Genomic DNA, 16,323 nt, shown 5'->3' with positions numbered 1-16,323 from the left:
TTCAAAATTGTTAAGTTGAACTACATTGTTTCCCTTATCACATTGTGTTCCCTATACTGACCTAACAGGGGGGAAAAAAAGGGCATTTGTGAAGAGGGTGCAGTTGTATTATAGTTTTTCATTGTTCCCTTCAAGCATGACTGAGATCAGTGAAATTAAAGCCATTTGTTGCTCAGCTAGATCTTTTTTCAGTTTTGCAATTTGGACTGCCTAGATTACTCTGATTTAAACATAATGGTTTTGGTTGGGTGGGGTTCCCCCCCCACCCCCCCCAGCCCTGTATTGAAAATTATCTGAGGAGAAGCTACTGGAGTGTTTTCAAAAAGTCAAGTCCTTATCTTACCATGCTCCTTACTCTAGCTTGCTCAGCTGCTAGTTAGTAGTTGTGACGTGGAATTCCAGGTTAATAATTACAAAAAATATTCATGGAAAACAGATGCTTACTTTCCCAGTGACTCTGCAGTTCTGCAGTGTTTCTTATTCAGTCATCTGAACAGAGCCTTTATTATTTAAAAAGAAAAGCCTGAGTAGTAGGGGGCTCTACCAGTTGAATGGTAGGTAGAAGGGTTAAGATATTTTCTGTTAGGAAACTTCAGTATGTGTGATACGGGAAATGCAGAGTGTTTAACAAAATGAGGCTGCAGTAGTCATGCAAAAACATAGGTTGTGAATCATAGAGGATATAACTGGCTTAAACTGACTTAATATTCTTCACAGATGTGACCATTTTCTTTTGCCCCTTTAATATAAAACTATGTAAGACTCTTCACCTACCTCTTACCTTTCTTTTTAAATGAGCTTCCGTTTTCTGTTTGTTACAAAGCGTCATGGAGTAATGTGATAAAACACATTTCTGCATGTGTTAGCTGTTAATACTTATGGGAAACTTTTTAGTTGGGAAAAAAATAAATGCTATATGCAATAAATACCTTTGGAAAAGGTCTGAATGTTTGATTTTACTGCTTAGGAATATTTTGATAATATGAGTCTTTTGTATGTGCTACCACCTCCCTCTCAAAAAGATGAAATTTAAATTTGGTTCCCGAAGCATTGTAGGTGCCAGTTCACTAGTCGCATTAACAAGTTATTTTGAAGGTAGTTTCGGAGTTGAGTATTTCGGAGGCTTCTGGCAGTTGGTACGGCTTCGAGTGTAATGTTAGGGGAAAACAGGCTAAGATCTTCCTTTACAGCGGGCACGGATTGCAGGCACCTGAATAGGTAAAGTAAACCTAACCCCGGAAATACGGACACTTTAACAGACCGTTATTATGTAATTTTTAAAAGTTAACCCCAACCCCTTGCAGCACTAACTCGGTGTTTAATGGACGTGGTGGGGGCTGCGCTGGGGAAAGCCCTCCCGCCCGAGGCGAGCTCTGCTCCGGGGCCGCCCGCAGCGCGGCCTCCGCCTCCGGGGGACGGGGGGAGGCTGGGCCCAGCCGCCGCGCTCGCCCTTCCGCTTCCGGGCCACGGGGCGGCCGGGGAGGGGCCCCTACCTCTTCCGGCCGCTGGTAGCGGGTGAGGCTGGGGCCGCTGAAGGCGGCCGCCCCGAGCGGGAGCCGTGGGGCTGGTTCCGGCCCGGCGGCGCTGCCTGCGCGCCTGCCCCGTGGCGCGGCGCCGGCGGGGCTGGCCAGCCGCTCGCTGCGGGCCGGGGCCGCCCCGCGGCTGTGGTGCGGCGACCGGCGCCTTCCCCCGGGTTCGCTGGGGCCGCGGGCGGCATGGGTGGGGTGCGGGCGGGGCGCAAGGCCGCTCGGTCCTCAGCGCTTGCTGAAATTCCCGTGAGGGCTTCCCTAGGGGCGCCGCGGGGGGACGGGGCTCGGTTTGGAAGCCGAACGGGCGGCGGACGCAGGCGGCCCCATGCCGGCGCGCCGCTGCCGCGCCTGTCGGGCGCGAAGGGCCGTCGGTGTCGGCCCGGCAGCGACCCGGCTCCCTCCCTGCTGCCTGCCCCGGCGGCCCGGCTTTCCTGCCGGTCCTTAATGCCCTGTGGTCTTGAGCGCTCGTAATTGTCGGTCAGTGCCTGCGGAATGATTTTTTAAACCCTGTTTGCTCCTCCTGTGCGTTGTACATTAAGGGCTCTGTTGTGTTTTTTAGATTTTTTTTTTCCTAATTTTTTTTTTTTTTTTGAATGAGAGCGAGGACATAACAGGCGTCCAGAGGCGTGGATGATCAGGGAGGTGTCCAGCCCCTCTCGGTAAAACATGGCGTATCAGCTGTATAGAAACACCACGCTGGGGAACAGTCTTCAGGAAAGTCTGGATGAGCTCATACAGGTACGTGTCGGGTTTAGGGTCTGGGCAATTTCCTTAATTAGAGGTTAGCTATTAAAACGGCTTTGTGGTTGCTGTATCAGGGTGCTTATGGCCAACGTTTAGAAAACTTATTGAAATCAAAAGCTATTGGTACTCCATTCATGTGGGAAGTCCTTTCCTTAACATTCTAGGCGAAGGACAATGTTTTATGTAAGTGGCATAATCCCCTGTTGCGTGGCCCAGTAAATGAACAGCCAGATTAATCTGGAACACTGTAATCGATTCCCTGCTCTTCTGGTTGTCTCCAATGGATATTTATCGGAAGAAACCTTTGTGTAGCACAAAAAACCATGTTAGCACATCGTTTCTTCTCTCAGAGTTAAAATAGGAAAAAGGAAGTAAGCACACTAATGTAATACTTCTGTAAATTGTTCTTCTAGAGATCTGCTTCATGTGAACTTTGATTTGATGTTCTTAACTTTTACTGCTTTTTTGAGTTTACTTTAAAAGAACTAAAAAAATCTTTTTTTTTTTTTTTCCAAAACTGCTTTAGTCACAGCAAATCACACCTCAGCTGGCCCTTCAGGTGCTACTTCAGTTTGATAAAGCTATAAATTCAGCACTGGCACAACGAGTCAGGAACAGAGTCAATTTCAGGGTAAGATAACAATACATAAAAGTTCTTCATGAGGTATAGTAACTAAGCATTGATGCAGAATGTCGTTAAAAGCTGTGTGCTCTAAGCAAAAACGAAGGTCCATTTTGACTCTGAAATAATGACTGTGTACAGGTATATTTTGTATGCAATTGTAAGGCTTCTTATCTTCTTGTTCTGCCAGGGATCTTTTGAAAGAATGCAAAAATCGGAAACAGATTTGGTGGGCGGATGAAAACAGGGGAAGGGGAAGAGGGAAATGCTTTGATGGGTAGCATTGCCATCTTCAGTGTCTTGCAGATGGGGAGGGAGACTTTTGCTTCTCTCTGTTGTACCTAGCAGAAGTGAGATGAGGCCACATTTTCAGCCACAACTATAACGTGAAGAGAGACTAGAGAGTGGTAGATCTACCCTTATGTAAGTCACTGGATCATTTTGTAGGTATCATAGAAAAATAAGTTTGGGATTTTTTCCCAGCCAGCCACCCTAATTAATGTCAGATAGCCAGCAAATTTGTTAAATGTCAACTTGATTGCAATTTTGAGAAAAAAAATCCCACAAAACAGTTGTCCTGTTAACTTATGTCCTAATACTTCCTCTACAGTCTTATGCAGAATGCGTTAATGAAGTGAGCTCTTAAGATTTTAGATTTTTAAACCATATAGATATGTTAAAAAGAACGTAACCTCTTTTCTCTAACACACTTAACTTGCTTTGTGTATGTAACATGGTATAGAAAACTATTCGGACTGTTTAGTGGATAAATTAAAAAAAAATGTTACTTGGAGCTTAAGTTCAAGAGTATCAGTTTAAAATATGTGAAGATGAAGGCCAAAAGGTTTACCTATCAACATCCTCAGTAATATATCAAACATGAAGGATGCCCCTTTAAGTCACATAGGTCAGTTTTGTTGTGATTTTTTAATTTAAACTATTGCTTTATTTAAACAATTGCAGACTTCACATCTTGTTATGATCACTGCTGTAACTGATTTTCCTTATGGCCCATGTTTTAAAAAATCTTTTCTGATACTGATCCTTTATACACATTAGAAAAGTTATAAAACTTCTTAGCATACCTGTGAAGCTTCCCCTTGGATAGACTGTAACTACATGGTCTTGAAAATTTCAGCCACTGGAGGGCATTTAAACTACAGTTTTCCTCAGAATTGCTTGCTTGCCAAGTTTGCATGCATTCAGGTTCACAGTTGGCTTTATGGCAAACCTAGTTCTAGCAGTAGCTAGTAAACATCATATTTTCTGTTCTTTTTGGGATGCATCCTATAGAAAATGTCTCTTGTCTTTTTAAAGGGGTCTCTGAATACATACAGGTTCTGTGACAACGTATGGACATTTGTACTGAATGATGTTGAATTTAGGGAGGTCACTGAACTTGTGAAAGTGGATAAAGTGAAAATTGTAGCATGTGATGGAAAAAGTAAGTATGGAATATGATATAAATAAGCTCAGACACAAGACTCAATGATTTATAGAAAGCTTTGACCAAATGTCTGATTAAAGCTAGATTGTATTATTCGGACAAAAGTAGGGCTCTGCGCTCCCTTTTACATATGACGAGAAATGAAACAAAAGCAAGCTAAATGGTTCCCTAACTCATAAGTACTGAAATAGGAATGTGTTAGAGACTGCTGTACACCTGTTCTTGGGAAGGACATGCTACTAGAGCGATTAGAAAGTCAGAAGTAATCTTAATTGAATTTCAGTGTGGTGATTTTTCTAGTATGAACCTATTTGTTAGAGCAGCACCATGTTTTACTGAATTCAAGGAGTGCTTCATCAGTCTGAGCAGGCAATTGAGAAAACTGTGTAAGCAATTGTTTGCTGGATTTGATAGTAGGGAACCCAAGCACATGAACAGCTTATGCTAGCATTTGCAAATCATATTACAAGATTTATGTACTGCTCAACAGGGCCATTGTGCATGCACTGCTTATGGGAGTTTATGTTCCATATCTGCTTGACTGGATTACTTTTGTCAATGTTCCTTGAAATTCTTTACTGGAAAAGTCATTTAGTGACTTTGTGGCAAGCTGGTTTATAACTTCTAAAACTATCAATGTGGCAGAATATCACTAAAGATGTGTGAAATGGTGCCACTTGTTTCATCCCTGGGGAGTGACGCTAAAAGGAAGAACTGAGAATGGAAAAGGCTTTATTTAAATATACTCTAGACCTCTGAAGCAGGTTCTTCATGGCTTCCTGATCCTGGCATGATTACAGTGGTCACTTGAAGTCATAGTTCTAGAGTTGACAGAATTTATTGTTTTCTCAACTTCTGGTATTAGCCAAGCATATAGTCTTACTCTGTTTATTTTTTGTGTGCTTATTATAGCTAGTAGAGGAAACCTTACTTTCCAAGTATTAATCGTTTTCACTCTTGATAAAGTATGCAGATAAGATTTAAAGAACTGGGTGACTTAAAGTTGCTATTAACATTACAGCCTTTTTCCCCCCACAAGCAATTGACTTGCTAAAGGAATGTAGTAAACACAGACTTGCCTTTCTCTATATCCAAGTTAGGTATTTTTTCCATAGCTCTAAGAACAAGAAAGCAGTAATGGTAGTAATACTAGAAATTGCACTGGTGTTAATTGGTGCTTCTGACAAAATTCAGAACAGAGAATTGCTCTCAGTTGTTTTATGAAGATCATGCTCATTCTTGCATCTGTTTCAAAATGCGTAATAAACTATAGTCCATGCTCCATAGGAGCTTATGCTACAAGATGTGCAAAACCCTTTCTCTTTAGTAGATCATGTGATTTAGCCAGATGTGCTTGTGGCTGACTGTAATAAAGTGTGTGTGTATCACTACAAGTTGGAGCAAAGCTTCTTGTATTTTTAATGCCTTAATAGCAAATGATGTATGTGCACAACCTTGAAGTTTTGTGCTGGCTCTTTTCAACGTTGCTGACTGAAGTGAAGCAGCACAAGCAGTTCATGCATCACATTGATAGCAGTGGAGGGAATTGGGCAGGTACAGAACATGTTCTAAAATGCTTGGGGGGAATGCTTTTGAGCTTGGGGAAGGTATTAGAGAATGGTATTGGTTCTCTTTAATTATTCTCAACTGTAGTGGGAGTACATATTACTCACACTTTCTTTTTTCTTTCCTAGACACTGGTTCCAATACTGCAGAATGAATAGAACTGTGGTTTGTCTGCAATATTTTCTGTTAATATGCAGCACTTTCTGGCGAGAAGCATGGAAAGGGACTGCGTTCATACTTAATTCTTGTGATGCAGATGTGACTTGATCCATACTAGAAAGCGTCACAGAACAACAGTGGAAGACATACCTGTAGCATTTCTTCAGTTCACCTTACAGGGCATGACTACAATGTTACTTTTTTTTTTTTTTTTTAAATTACAACAGATACTGTTGCCTTTTTTGTTCAAAATAATTTCTGTAATAAACTTTTATTTAAAAACTTGTGAATGAGTGATCATTGGAAAATTTTGTTTAAAAATTATCATTAGTATAATATATTCTCCCAGTATTGTCTAAGTGTGTTTAGAGTAATGTTGCAGATGCAAAGGTCTTTCAGTTATGGGGTTCTGAGTATGGTTGCACTCATTAGTATTGCAAGAAATGGCTGTTCCAGAATGATGGAGGAGGACGTCAACAAAAGCTTAGCAGCTCATGCTGGCCAGTACATTTGTCTGTCTGTTGCTGCATCTTGCTATCTGTAAGTTTGTCCATTTGGCACCCTTTGCTAATAATACACTAACCTAAGTATTAAATTTACTGCACAGCTAATCAAATTGAAATAATGAAACTGAGTCTTATAAGAACGCACGACATTCTCAGCAAATGTTAGTGCTGCTTGTTTTAATGTTTTTCTAATTGTTTTCTTTATTTATGTGGAATCCATTTAATTGGACACCTGACCAACAGGATTTCAGTGAAAGAGTTGAGCTATGAATTTTGATATCAAATGGATAACTTTGTTCTTTTTAGACTTACACATTCCACTAAATAATTCCAGTCAAGAAACCCTTAGAATATTTTCTTCACTAGAAGTATGAATATAATATACTGATGGCTCATTTGTCTGACTTAACAGCAGTGACTGTTCCAGTGTGGTCACAGGAATGCTAGCTGCTTCAGCAGTGTCAAATTAATTTATTTTTGACAGTAGGCTACTTACAGATCACTAGAAACTATGTACAGAAGAAGAGTCAGGGGTAACTGTTTTCAGATCAGTCTAAACCTTTAGGTTGTGCTGGAACTGGAGCATAATTTACATGTTGAAACCTTTCTCTACGTGTCAGTGGCCCAGTCTATTAATAAAAGTAATAAAGCTTGAGTGTCTCTTAATACCTTTCCAGACTGATAATGTTACGGTTCTCTAAATCCTACCTTTAGACATCAAAGGATATATATTTGGGGTTTGGTAAACTTCTGCTTCCCTCACTTCAAGTGAGAAATGAGTTCACAAATTTGCTTGCTAGACTAAGTATTAACATTTACCATTAAGTTTTTTTGTCTTGTATCTATGCTAGATGTCCTTTACTGCAAACTACAGATTGGTAAGTAACCATCTTTGAAACCAGAAGAACAGACTGTTCCTCTCATTTGAACAGCACAATAAGTATCTGTTGAGGTCATTATCTTAAAGGAGGAAATACATATCCCTACTGTGGTTTTCTCTTTTTTTTACATCAGACAAAGTCTTCTAGGTTTAAACTTTTTTGTTCCCCAATAACCATGTGGTAAACTGAATTTCAGCCCTTACAAGTATAAAAGTCTGCTGTTCCTACCTCCAACTCTGCAGTCTCTTCCTGTCTCTGGACAGAAACTTCTCAATCTCCAGTTCTCTGTAGCTTTTGGACTCCCTCCTAATGCAAATAATTATACATCTGATTTTGTTCCAATTAGTGTGTGTTAGCATATTTACTATGGCATTTTTCCATTAAAAACAAATTTAATAGAGAAGTGCAATTTTACTGATGATGTGAGGTTATTGTGTGGAGTGGACTTATGTTTACATTTCATTTATACTCCTCTATTGGACTTCTCTTGTGTTTCAACAGTTGTATACTACTACTTTAGCACTCCCAGGCTTAGTGCTACCTTAGCTGTTAATTGAAAGGAAAAGAAATATTTAACTGAAAAAGAAAATAATGTAATGAATATAAGATACTAAGAAAATTTACAAATGAAAGGAGAAATAATTTTGTTGACAAAGATGTCTGCTACTTAGTAATCAATGAAATTCAAAGCAATGTGAATGGGAACCAGAAATTATTATGTTCATAATTCAGGACAACTTTACTGACTTGTTTAAAAAAGAAGTATTAATAGTCTCATTGAAGCTCTAGACTTGGTCCTTTGGAAGGAGGGGGTGATGGGATACTCTGCGCTGATGCATAACAGTAATACTTTGAACTGTATACCCTACTTATTTGGTCATTCTTACTTGGTGTGAAAACTGAGATTTGAATATTGCCTTGCCTTGTAAGGAAGCATTTGAAAAGGAGATGGACATTCTGAAATGAATTTAAATGCTCTGTACCTGAGCCTTACTGTACTGAAAAAACGTGCACATGCTTAAGTGACACTGATGTTCTTGATTAGCTGCTTGTTCAGCCTGAGTTAAGTGAGTGGCAAAAAGGGACATAGATGAAAAATATATTAAATGTTATGGATGCTTCTGAACTGTTCTAAGATTTTTCCTTTTGCTAATAATAATGTAGTCTTAAAGGAAATGCACAAGAGACTTTAAAGATTTTTGGAGCAACTGGAATGGTTGGAGACAGGAAGCAATCTCTTCCTAGGCACAGTGGTAATAAAGGGACTGTGTGCTGAGGGAATCTGTGTAATTTAGTCTGTGTGAAAGGCTAGAAAGCATGCACAAATGGGGAGTAAGGGAATGGTTTGGGTGAAACAGCAAACAAATGAGTAGGAATAAGTGGGCAGTCATAACAATATGCTTCTGTAATCTAGACATTCCTTTCTCAAGCTGGAAGTCTGAGGTGGCCTCATACAAAACAACAGGAAAAGAGAAATTATCAAACAAAATTAAAAACTGAAGGAAAGGCAAACGTACTCTGAACCTTTTGTATTGCTGTTGCCTGGCTAATTATTGGTATTAGAAGCTTTATTTCACATCTGGTTTAATGTTTTAATATCACTGTTTAAAATTTTCTGGTAACATAGGCTAGCTCTGTTTGGTTATGGCAAATGGATCAAGCTGCTGTTCTGCAAACCACTTGTTTTCCACTCTTATGGTGGAATCCTCCTTGTTTTCTGCGTACTCTGTATTTAATTTACAAAATAAATATTTTGTTATAAGTTTGACTACTTACTGTTCCCAAAATTAGCTTACATATGCATCTTCAGTCTACTTCATGACAGTGCAGTGTTAGGCAATGCAGGTATCTGATATTTTTGTATCTGTGGGATGTTTCTAGGACATGGAATTCAAATCTGGATGCATACAGACTACTGAGTTTACCTGGGTACACAAAGAATACATGAACTTTTGTGATCAATGCTATTCTTCATTCTTGTGGTCTGTTGTCCTTGAGAGCCAAAGGGCAATCTGTGCATATGCAACAGAGAAGCATTTAGCAGCCTTGCTCCTTGCATGATTATGTTACAGTGCAGAAGTTCCAGGTACCACTTCTTTAGTGTTTATTTGTACAGCGAATATACTGTTGAAAACTGCAGAAGTTAGAGTTGGTTTTGTATATGTGAAGAAACAACATGAATAAGGGCTGCTTTATGCTTTCTAAAGCTCCTAAAGAAACCTCACACAGCTCTGATGTTCCAACATTATCTGGCTTTTTTCTGTATTTTGTTTGGAAATACTCTCTGTTCCTAGTTTAATTTCAGTTTCTCCCTCTCTCTCTCTCTCTTTTTTTTTTTTTGGTTATTGTTTCTAAACTATCCTTTTTCTTAAACTCCCCATTCAGCATGAATGCGACCAGTCACAAGTGGTGTTCCCCAGGGCTCTGTTTTGGGGCCAGTCTTGTTCAATATCTTTATCAACGATCTGGATGAGGGGATTGAGTGCACCCTCAGTAAGTTTGCAGATGAGACCAAGTTGGGTGGGAGTGTCCATCTGCTGGAGGGTAGGATGGCCCTGCAGAGGGACCTGGACAGGCTGGATCGATGGGCTGAGGCCAACTGCATGAGGTTCAACAAGGCCAAGTGCCAGGTCCTGCACTTCGGACACAACAACCCCATGCAATGCTACAGGCTTGGGGAAGAGTGGCTGGAAAGCTGCCTGGCCAAAAAGCACCTGGGGGTGTTGGTTGACAGCCAGCTGAACATGAGCCCGCAGTGTGCCCAGGTGGCCAAGAAGGCCAACAGCATCCTGGCTTGTAGCAGGAATAGTGTGGCCAGCAGGAGCAGGGAGGTGATTGTGTCCCTGTACTCTGCACTGGTGAGGCTGCACCTGGAATACTGTGTCCAGTTTTGGGCCCCTCAGTACAAGAAAGACATTGAGGTGCTGGAGCGTGTCCAGAGAAGGGCAACAAAGCTGGTGAAGGGTCTAGAGAGCGAGTCGTATGAGGAGCGGCTGAGGGAACTGGGATAGTTTAGCCTGGAGAAGAAGAGGCTGAGGGGAGACCTTATCACTGTCTAGAACTACCTGAAAGGAGGTTGTAGTGAGGTGGGTGTTGGTCTCTTCTACCAAGTAGTTAGCAATAGGACAAGAGGAAATGGGCTCAAGCTGTGCCAATTTAGATTGGGTATTAGGAAAAATTTCTTCATGGGAAGAGTGGTGAAGCATTGGAAGAGGCTGCCCAGAGAGGTGGTGGAGTCACCATCCCTGGAGATGTTCAAAAAACGTGTAGATGTGGCACTTTGGGACATGGTTTAGTGGGCATGGTGGTGTTGGGTTGACAGTTGGACTGATGATCTTAGAGGTCCTTTCCAACCTTAATGATTCTTAGTTTTTATTTTCATTAAAAAATAATCCAGCCACCAAGCCAGGAAATGTGAAATTATTACTCTACCCTTAATTGGTGTAGTGGTGGACTTGGTAATGTTAGGTTAATGGTTGGACTGGATGATCTTAAAGGTCTTTTCCAACCTAAACGATTCTATGATTCTATGAGGTGTTTGCCCTGTTAATTCTGCCATGTCTTTAGAAAACAGCACTTGAGGTATACTGAGGTGTCAATAATTCTTGGGAATAACCTTTTTGATGTCTAGAATTGCTCCATTGATGCCTCAGGGAGTATCTGCCTATGGGATGAAGACTGCTGCCTGCTCACTGCAGAAGAGAAGCTTGCCCATGCTTCTGGAGGAATTAGTTCCTGCAAACCTCATAGCTGTCAACACAAGCTCTGACTCTAGTGTTACAGCACACATTTTTTTTGGCTCTAACCATATTTCTGGGATGGTGTTTGTCCAGGCCCTGGATCTGCTACTTCTGTGGAGGCTGTTTCAGTTCACTGAAGGAGGGGGGAGCAAAGAGAAGGTAAGGGGATCTGATGCCAATATTCATCCTGCTTTTTATTGCTTTACTACTTATAACTTTCTTGCCACTTGCTATTTTTTGTGTTTGAATTAAAGCTGATCCCTCCATGTTCATATGGTTAATGTGCTTTGTGGTCTTGGGAGGTTTGTTGAACTTACACCTAAAAGTGTTAATCGCACTTTTGTTATAATAAGCTATTTTAATATCCAGTGGAAGACAAACCATGTCACTTGCTACAGCATCAGCATACTTTCTGCTGCCTATTTGGTTCTTCCTTGCCTGTAGTGTTATGGACTGATTCATTTATTTGCGGTTTTTTTGTTGATTTTCTTCAGAAAGGTCACAGTTGCTTCCACCTATCGGTAGCAGAGAGAAAATAAAAGATAACTTTCCACCTTGACCTTGAGCTCGAATGGATGTTTCTATTTAGAAAGTAAATTAACTAAAATAAAGAATAAACACCAATACAGAAGTGTCTATGGGTGACTGCCTGTGTTTAAACACGGCTTCCGAGAAAAAGGATGTTGCGAATTCCGTAAGGGCACAAAACAGGATATTATCTGAGGTAAGCTGTTTGCTCAGTCAGGGATGTCAACAGCTGACTTCAAATGTTATCAGGGAGACACAAATTAAAGGAAAGTGTATAGCAGGAAGAATTTATGATGAATTCCCAGAAAATAAGTTTAATCAGGATCATTATATACTTTTACACAATGACTAGGTACAATGAGGTAGATGAGAGTTACTCAAAATGCAGATGTTTGCTTTTAAGGATCTCAGCAGCTTAGGAGGTAGTATTTCAGTGAAGGTACCAGTGACTTGGTTTTGCTTTCCTGCGCTCTAGAAGTTCCCAGGGGGGCAGAGGGAAGTAGGAACATGGTAAAAAGAATTTGAACTTTAATAAGACTGTACTGGGAGATGTGGACTTTTCCTTCACTGGAACTTAAAGGGTGATTTTGTTAGGGAAATAGCTTTGCTCAGAGATCAATTTACTGTGTAAGTTAGTCATTATGGCTTAGTAGGTAGTAAGTCACAGATAAATTAATGTTTTGCTTTTTACCTTTTTTACCTTGTGCTAAAAGAGCCTTCACCCTCCAAGGAAGTGGCAAATAGTTCACCAAGAGTCTAGTTAATGTTTCACGGTCACTGCTGTTGCAGTCAGGAGAAAAAGGACACCCTAACCCTGTTCCCTGAATCAATTTTACTCATGACTGCAAATACGTTACTGACATTTAGTTCCTATAGGTCATGTTTGTTCAGAATTAATTACCTGGTTTCCTCTGAATTTATTTCAATTGACCCATCTCTTTATTTTAAGACATTTCAGAGATGACCACACAGAATATGAAAAACATGCAAAGCAAGAAGGAAACAGACCCTCCTAACTAGAGTTACGAGGAGCTGTTCATGGATCTGCTGTGTAAATATGTATTATGCCAGTTTCAGCTCACATTAGGCTGTTCTTGTAAAAATAAAGTGAAAACCACTTGGAAATAAAATATAAATTAAAGCCAGGTGAGTTTAAAAAAAATAAATCTGTTACTAGATTTCAGAATTATAGTTTCACCTTCCTCCTGTGCATAGCCTGAAAGGTAAATGGCAATTTGCAACATATTTCCTCCTTAAACAACTCGTGGTTTATTTGAAGTTCAGGTTTTTAGATAACAATTGACTGTAGACAGAAGTGTCAGAAATAGATTTTCATTGTCTCACCAGACAAAGCTAACACTAATATTTCTGATATGACTATATTTCCAATTTGGATAGCCCAAGATTTTACTGATGAAGTTCATATGGGGTTTAACCTATTTTTTGGAGGTGACCCTATATTCTGATATGCCAATGCTACTTTGGCCTAGAGCTTGTCCTACTCTATTTGAGGTTTATTCTTTTTTCAGTTCTGCAACTAACCTTGGCAAGCTACATCCTTTCTTTGTGCCCTGTTGCCAGTTTTCTAACATGCTAGCTATCTTATTTCTAAGATACTTTGAGATCTCTGGAACACAAAGTTCTGTATTAGAGTTGAGTGACATTTTTTATTGTCATTTGTAATGGTAAGGAGACATAAATCTTCTTTTTTATTTTCTGTATCACTGCTTTGACATGTGACTGCACTCAATAAATCTGACACTTCTAATGTCTTTGGAAGAGGAAATGCTGAGAACATTCCTTTGTAAGAATCTTTTTGTCTTAGTTCACCTTCTGAATTTGGGAGTAGTTTCTCTCAAGGAGAGGGTGAGTTGGAAATAAATTTGCACAAGGTATGTCTTTGGTTTTGGAACCAAACCTTGAGATAAATGGTGAGTAATAACACCAACAGAAACTGAAAATCTTCTTTTAATCAAGAAAATTGGATGTGGAAGTTTACAAGTTGTTTACATCTCCAGATAATAATGCCAGAACATTTGTTTTCATACAAATCAGTGATCTCTTTGAATGGAGGTTGTGTAGGCCAATATGTTAGGTGACTGCTGTCCCTCTTAGTAGATTGCAAAGCTTTTTTCCGTATGCTGGTTTTACTTGAGGCCTTCATATTCTACGGGCAAGCTCTTTCAAATGTTGATTAAATGCTTAGATTCTCTGTCTCCAGGTCTAACCAGGAAGAGCACAGATTGCAACAAGTAAGATTAAAAGAGAAATTATTTTGACTTTGCTAAAAGACTTACCATGAAACAGATTTGACCTGGCACTCCGCACACCTGCCCCTGCCCCCGCCCCCGATCTAAATACTTTGTCTCTCCATCTGTAACTTTTTTTGTCAGGGGAGTGTCTGTCAATAATAGATGAAACACTGTTATTTAAATAGTGTGTACAAACAATACTTCTTATTTCTGAGAGAAGAAACAGCTGAAGAAGTTAAACATATTTAGAGAGTGAAGGGCGTAAAAATGACTGTTAACATATCTGTAAGTAACATGTAAGTATATATCTTTCTTTACAATACATTTGCAAAGTAAGAGGTCCCTCTTTTAACAGTCCATCACTATTTCAGGCTGGGGTTCCTTCCACCCCGCAAACACCTTTACATTTTTTATAGGTGCTCACCTTCTTTGAGAAACACATTATTTAGATCTTCTTACAGACATCTATTTTGTGGATGGGTTTGGTTTTGATGCGATTCCTTAGAATAGAGAAGTATGTTTTTTTCTCTCCATGAATATGCACTTTTTTTCTTTATTTTCCAAGGAAAAAAGACATCACCTTGCCATAGTCAGAAACACACTGACCCCGCTCTGCCTGATTTAGTCCAGAAACTTGAACATATCCTAATCCCCCCAGTGAACCACTGGCAGTAGTTTACCAGTGTGGGCTAATATGTATGAATTTAAAGTAAACTAAAGAGCTTCAACAAGCACAATAAGATTAGGCAGCAGTGGTTAGATGCAGTCTTCTATGTTGGGAGATTTGAGTTCCTAACCTGAGTTGGCAAATAGGTTTTGTTTGTTCTAGAAGAATGTACTAGACATGGAGATATTTGCTATTTAATGTTGAATTTGCTGCTGAAACCATTTTTAAATTTTCTATGTTACTATCAGATTAGCATAAAGCTTTAATCTCTGTTGTAGCAAATGTCTGTTTACATAAATTGGAAAGAGTTTCCCACTGGGACCAGCAATCCTATTACTTCATTTGCTCTTTCTGAATAAACAAATGCCCAATGATACATTGGGTATTTCTGTTTGAGAGCTTTTCTTGCCAGTAGTTGGGGTTTTTGCCCGTAATATTTGCTGTGAAATCACCACGGCATTTTAAAAACCAGCATTTTACAACCAAGTTAATTTTAAAATGTCTAACAAAATTGCAATGACTCACCTTTTCAAGTCAGTTGTTTAAACTTCTCATTCTATTTAAATCAATGTTTTAAAGATCTGTGTGATTGCAGTCATAACTTCATCTAAGTGTAACCTGGTGGTATGGAATTGCTTCAGACGGTCTTTGTATAATGTTAATTCTCCACTGGAGACCTCGAATTTATAAAGGTGAGAGGATTTACTGACAAAAAAATTACTTGAGGATTTTTTTGTAGTACAAAGACAACTGAATTAATACCTCAGCATTACAGGTAGTGAGAAGCTGTTGGATCCATGGAAAGTAGCTGGTTTAAATGCGAGAAGGTGGGAAAAATACACGCGGGTGAAATACCTAAGTTCACAAATCTTTCTTTCAACTTCTAGAAACTTAAGAAAACATGTTGGATGATTGTTTTGTTCATCTAAAAGGCCAGATACACTACTGGATATGGCAATTATATTACTGAGAGCACTCCTCATAAGAATCTCTTTTCTGGGGGTGGGAAAGAGAGAGGAAGATGTTAGAAAAATGCAGGTTTTCACACCATTAACTACATAAGCATCCCTCTCCCTGTGTTTAGAGATGGAGAATTGGGGTGCAGAGGGGTTAATTGGTCTAATGGCTCTGCCTAGGAGCACAACCACTTGTCCTCAGAGGACTACAGGATACAGAATACCAAAGAGCCATCTGTTTTAGTATGTTTGATTTTATTGAAGACTTTTTTTTTTAATGGCCATTGACAGAAATTAAACTTTAAAGGCATGCAAAAGCCGCAGCCCGATGTTAAGCGGAGCAGTGCAGCAGGTGCCAGGAGCAGGTGGCCTGCCAGGTCAGAAAACCACGTTAATTATAGTTTCGGCTCTGCTTGTACCCGGACGTGGACTCACCCTGGACTACAACCTGGCCCTGCCCGTCTACAGGAAGCCCTGGGGTCACTTTTGCGAACAGACTGTAGAAGGAGAATGGAAAAATACACTACCCCCGTCTCTTGAAGATGGTCTGTTAAGGCTGTCGGGGCTACCGGGCGGGAGACCGCGCGCCCGCACAGTGCCTCTGAGGAGAAGCCCCGCGGGTCGGGGCACACTGGGGGGGCGGGGGGGCGGCCGGGGTGGGGAGGGCTGAGCCCTCCCGCCCTTCAACACCAGCGTTCCCTCCGCCCAGCCCTGCCGAGGCGGCCC

At 40.3% G+C, this 16,323-nt stretch overlaps 1 protein-coding gene across 3 annotated transcripts; it reads left to right on the top strand.

Annotated features, from left to right (window-relative positions):
* Positions 1–1,179: 1,179 nt before the first annotated feature.
* GTF2A2 (general transcription factor IIA subunit 2) lies at positions 1,180–6,330 on the top strand. Of its 3 annotated transcripts, none has more exons than XM_075713858.1 (5): positions 1,180–1,218; positions 2,128–2,267; positions 2,800–2,904; positions 4,213–4,339; positions 6,037–6,330. In XM_075713858.1, exons 2-5 carry the CDS (start codon positions 2,196–2,198, stop codon positions 6,060–6,062), a joined length of 330 nt encoding a protein of 109 aa, XP_075569973.1. In that variant the 5' UTR covers positions 1,180–1,218; positions 2,128–2,195; the 3' UTR covers positions 6,063–6,330. The 3 variants fall into 3 exon arrangements, with proteins under 3 accessions (XP_075569973.1, XP_075569972.1, XP_075569974.1); XM_075713857.1 differs by lacking the exon at positions 1,180–1,218 and adding an exon at positions 1,490–1,515; XM_075713859.1 differs by lacking the exon at positions 1,180–1,218 and adding an exon at positions 1,981–2,006.
* The last annotated feature ends 9,993 nt before the right edge of the window (positions 6,331–16,323 follow it).

Source organism: Pelecanus crispus, chromosome 7 (assembly GCF_030463565.1).
Source record: "Pelecanus crispus isolate bPelCri1 chromosome 7, bPelCri1.pri, whole genome shotgun sequence".
Taxonomy (NCBI): domain Eukaryota; kingdom Metazoa; phylum Chordata; class Aves; order Pelecaniformes; family Pelecanidae; genus Pelecanus; species Pelecanus crispus.
The sequence above is the reverse complement of the archived record's forward strand: the minus strand, read 5'-3'. Positions and strand labels throughout refer to the sequence as shown.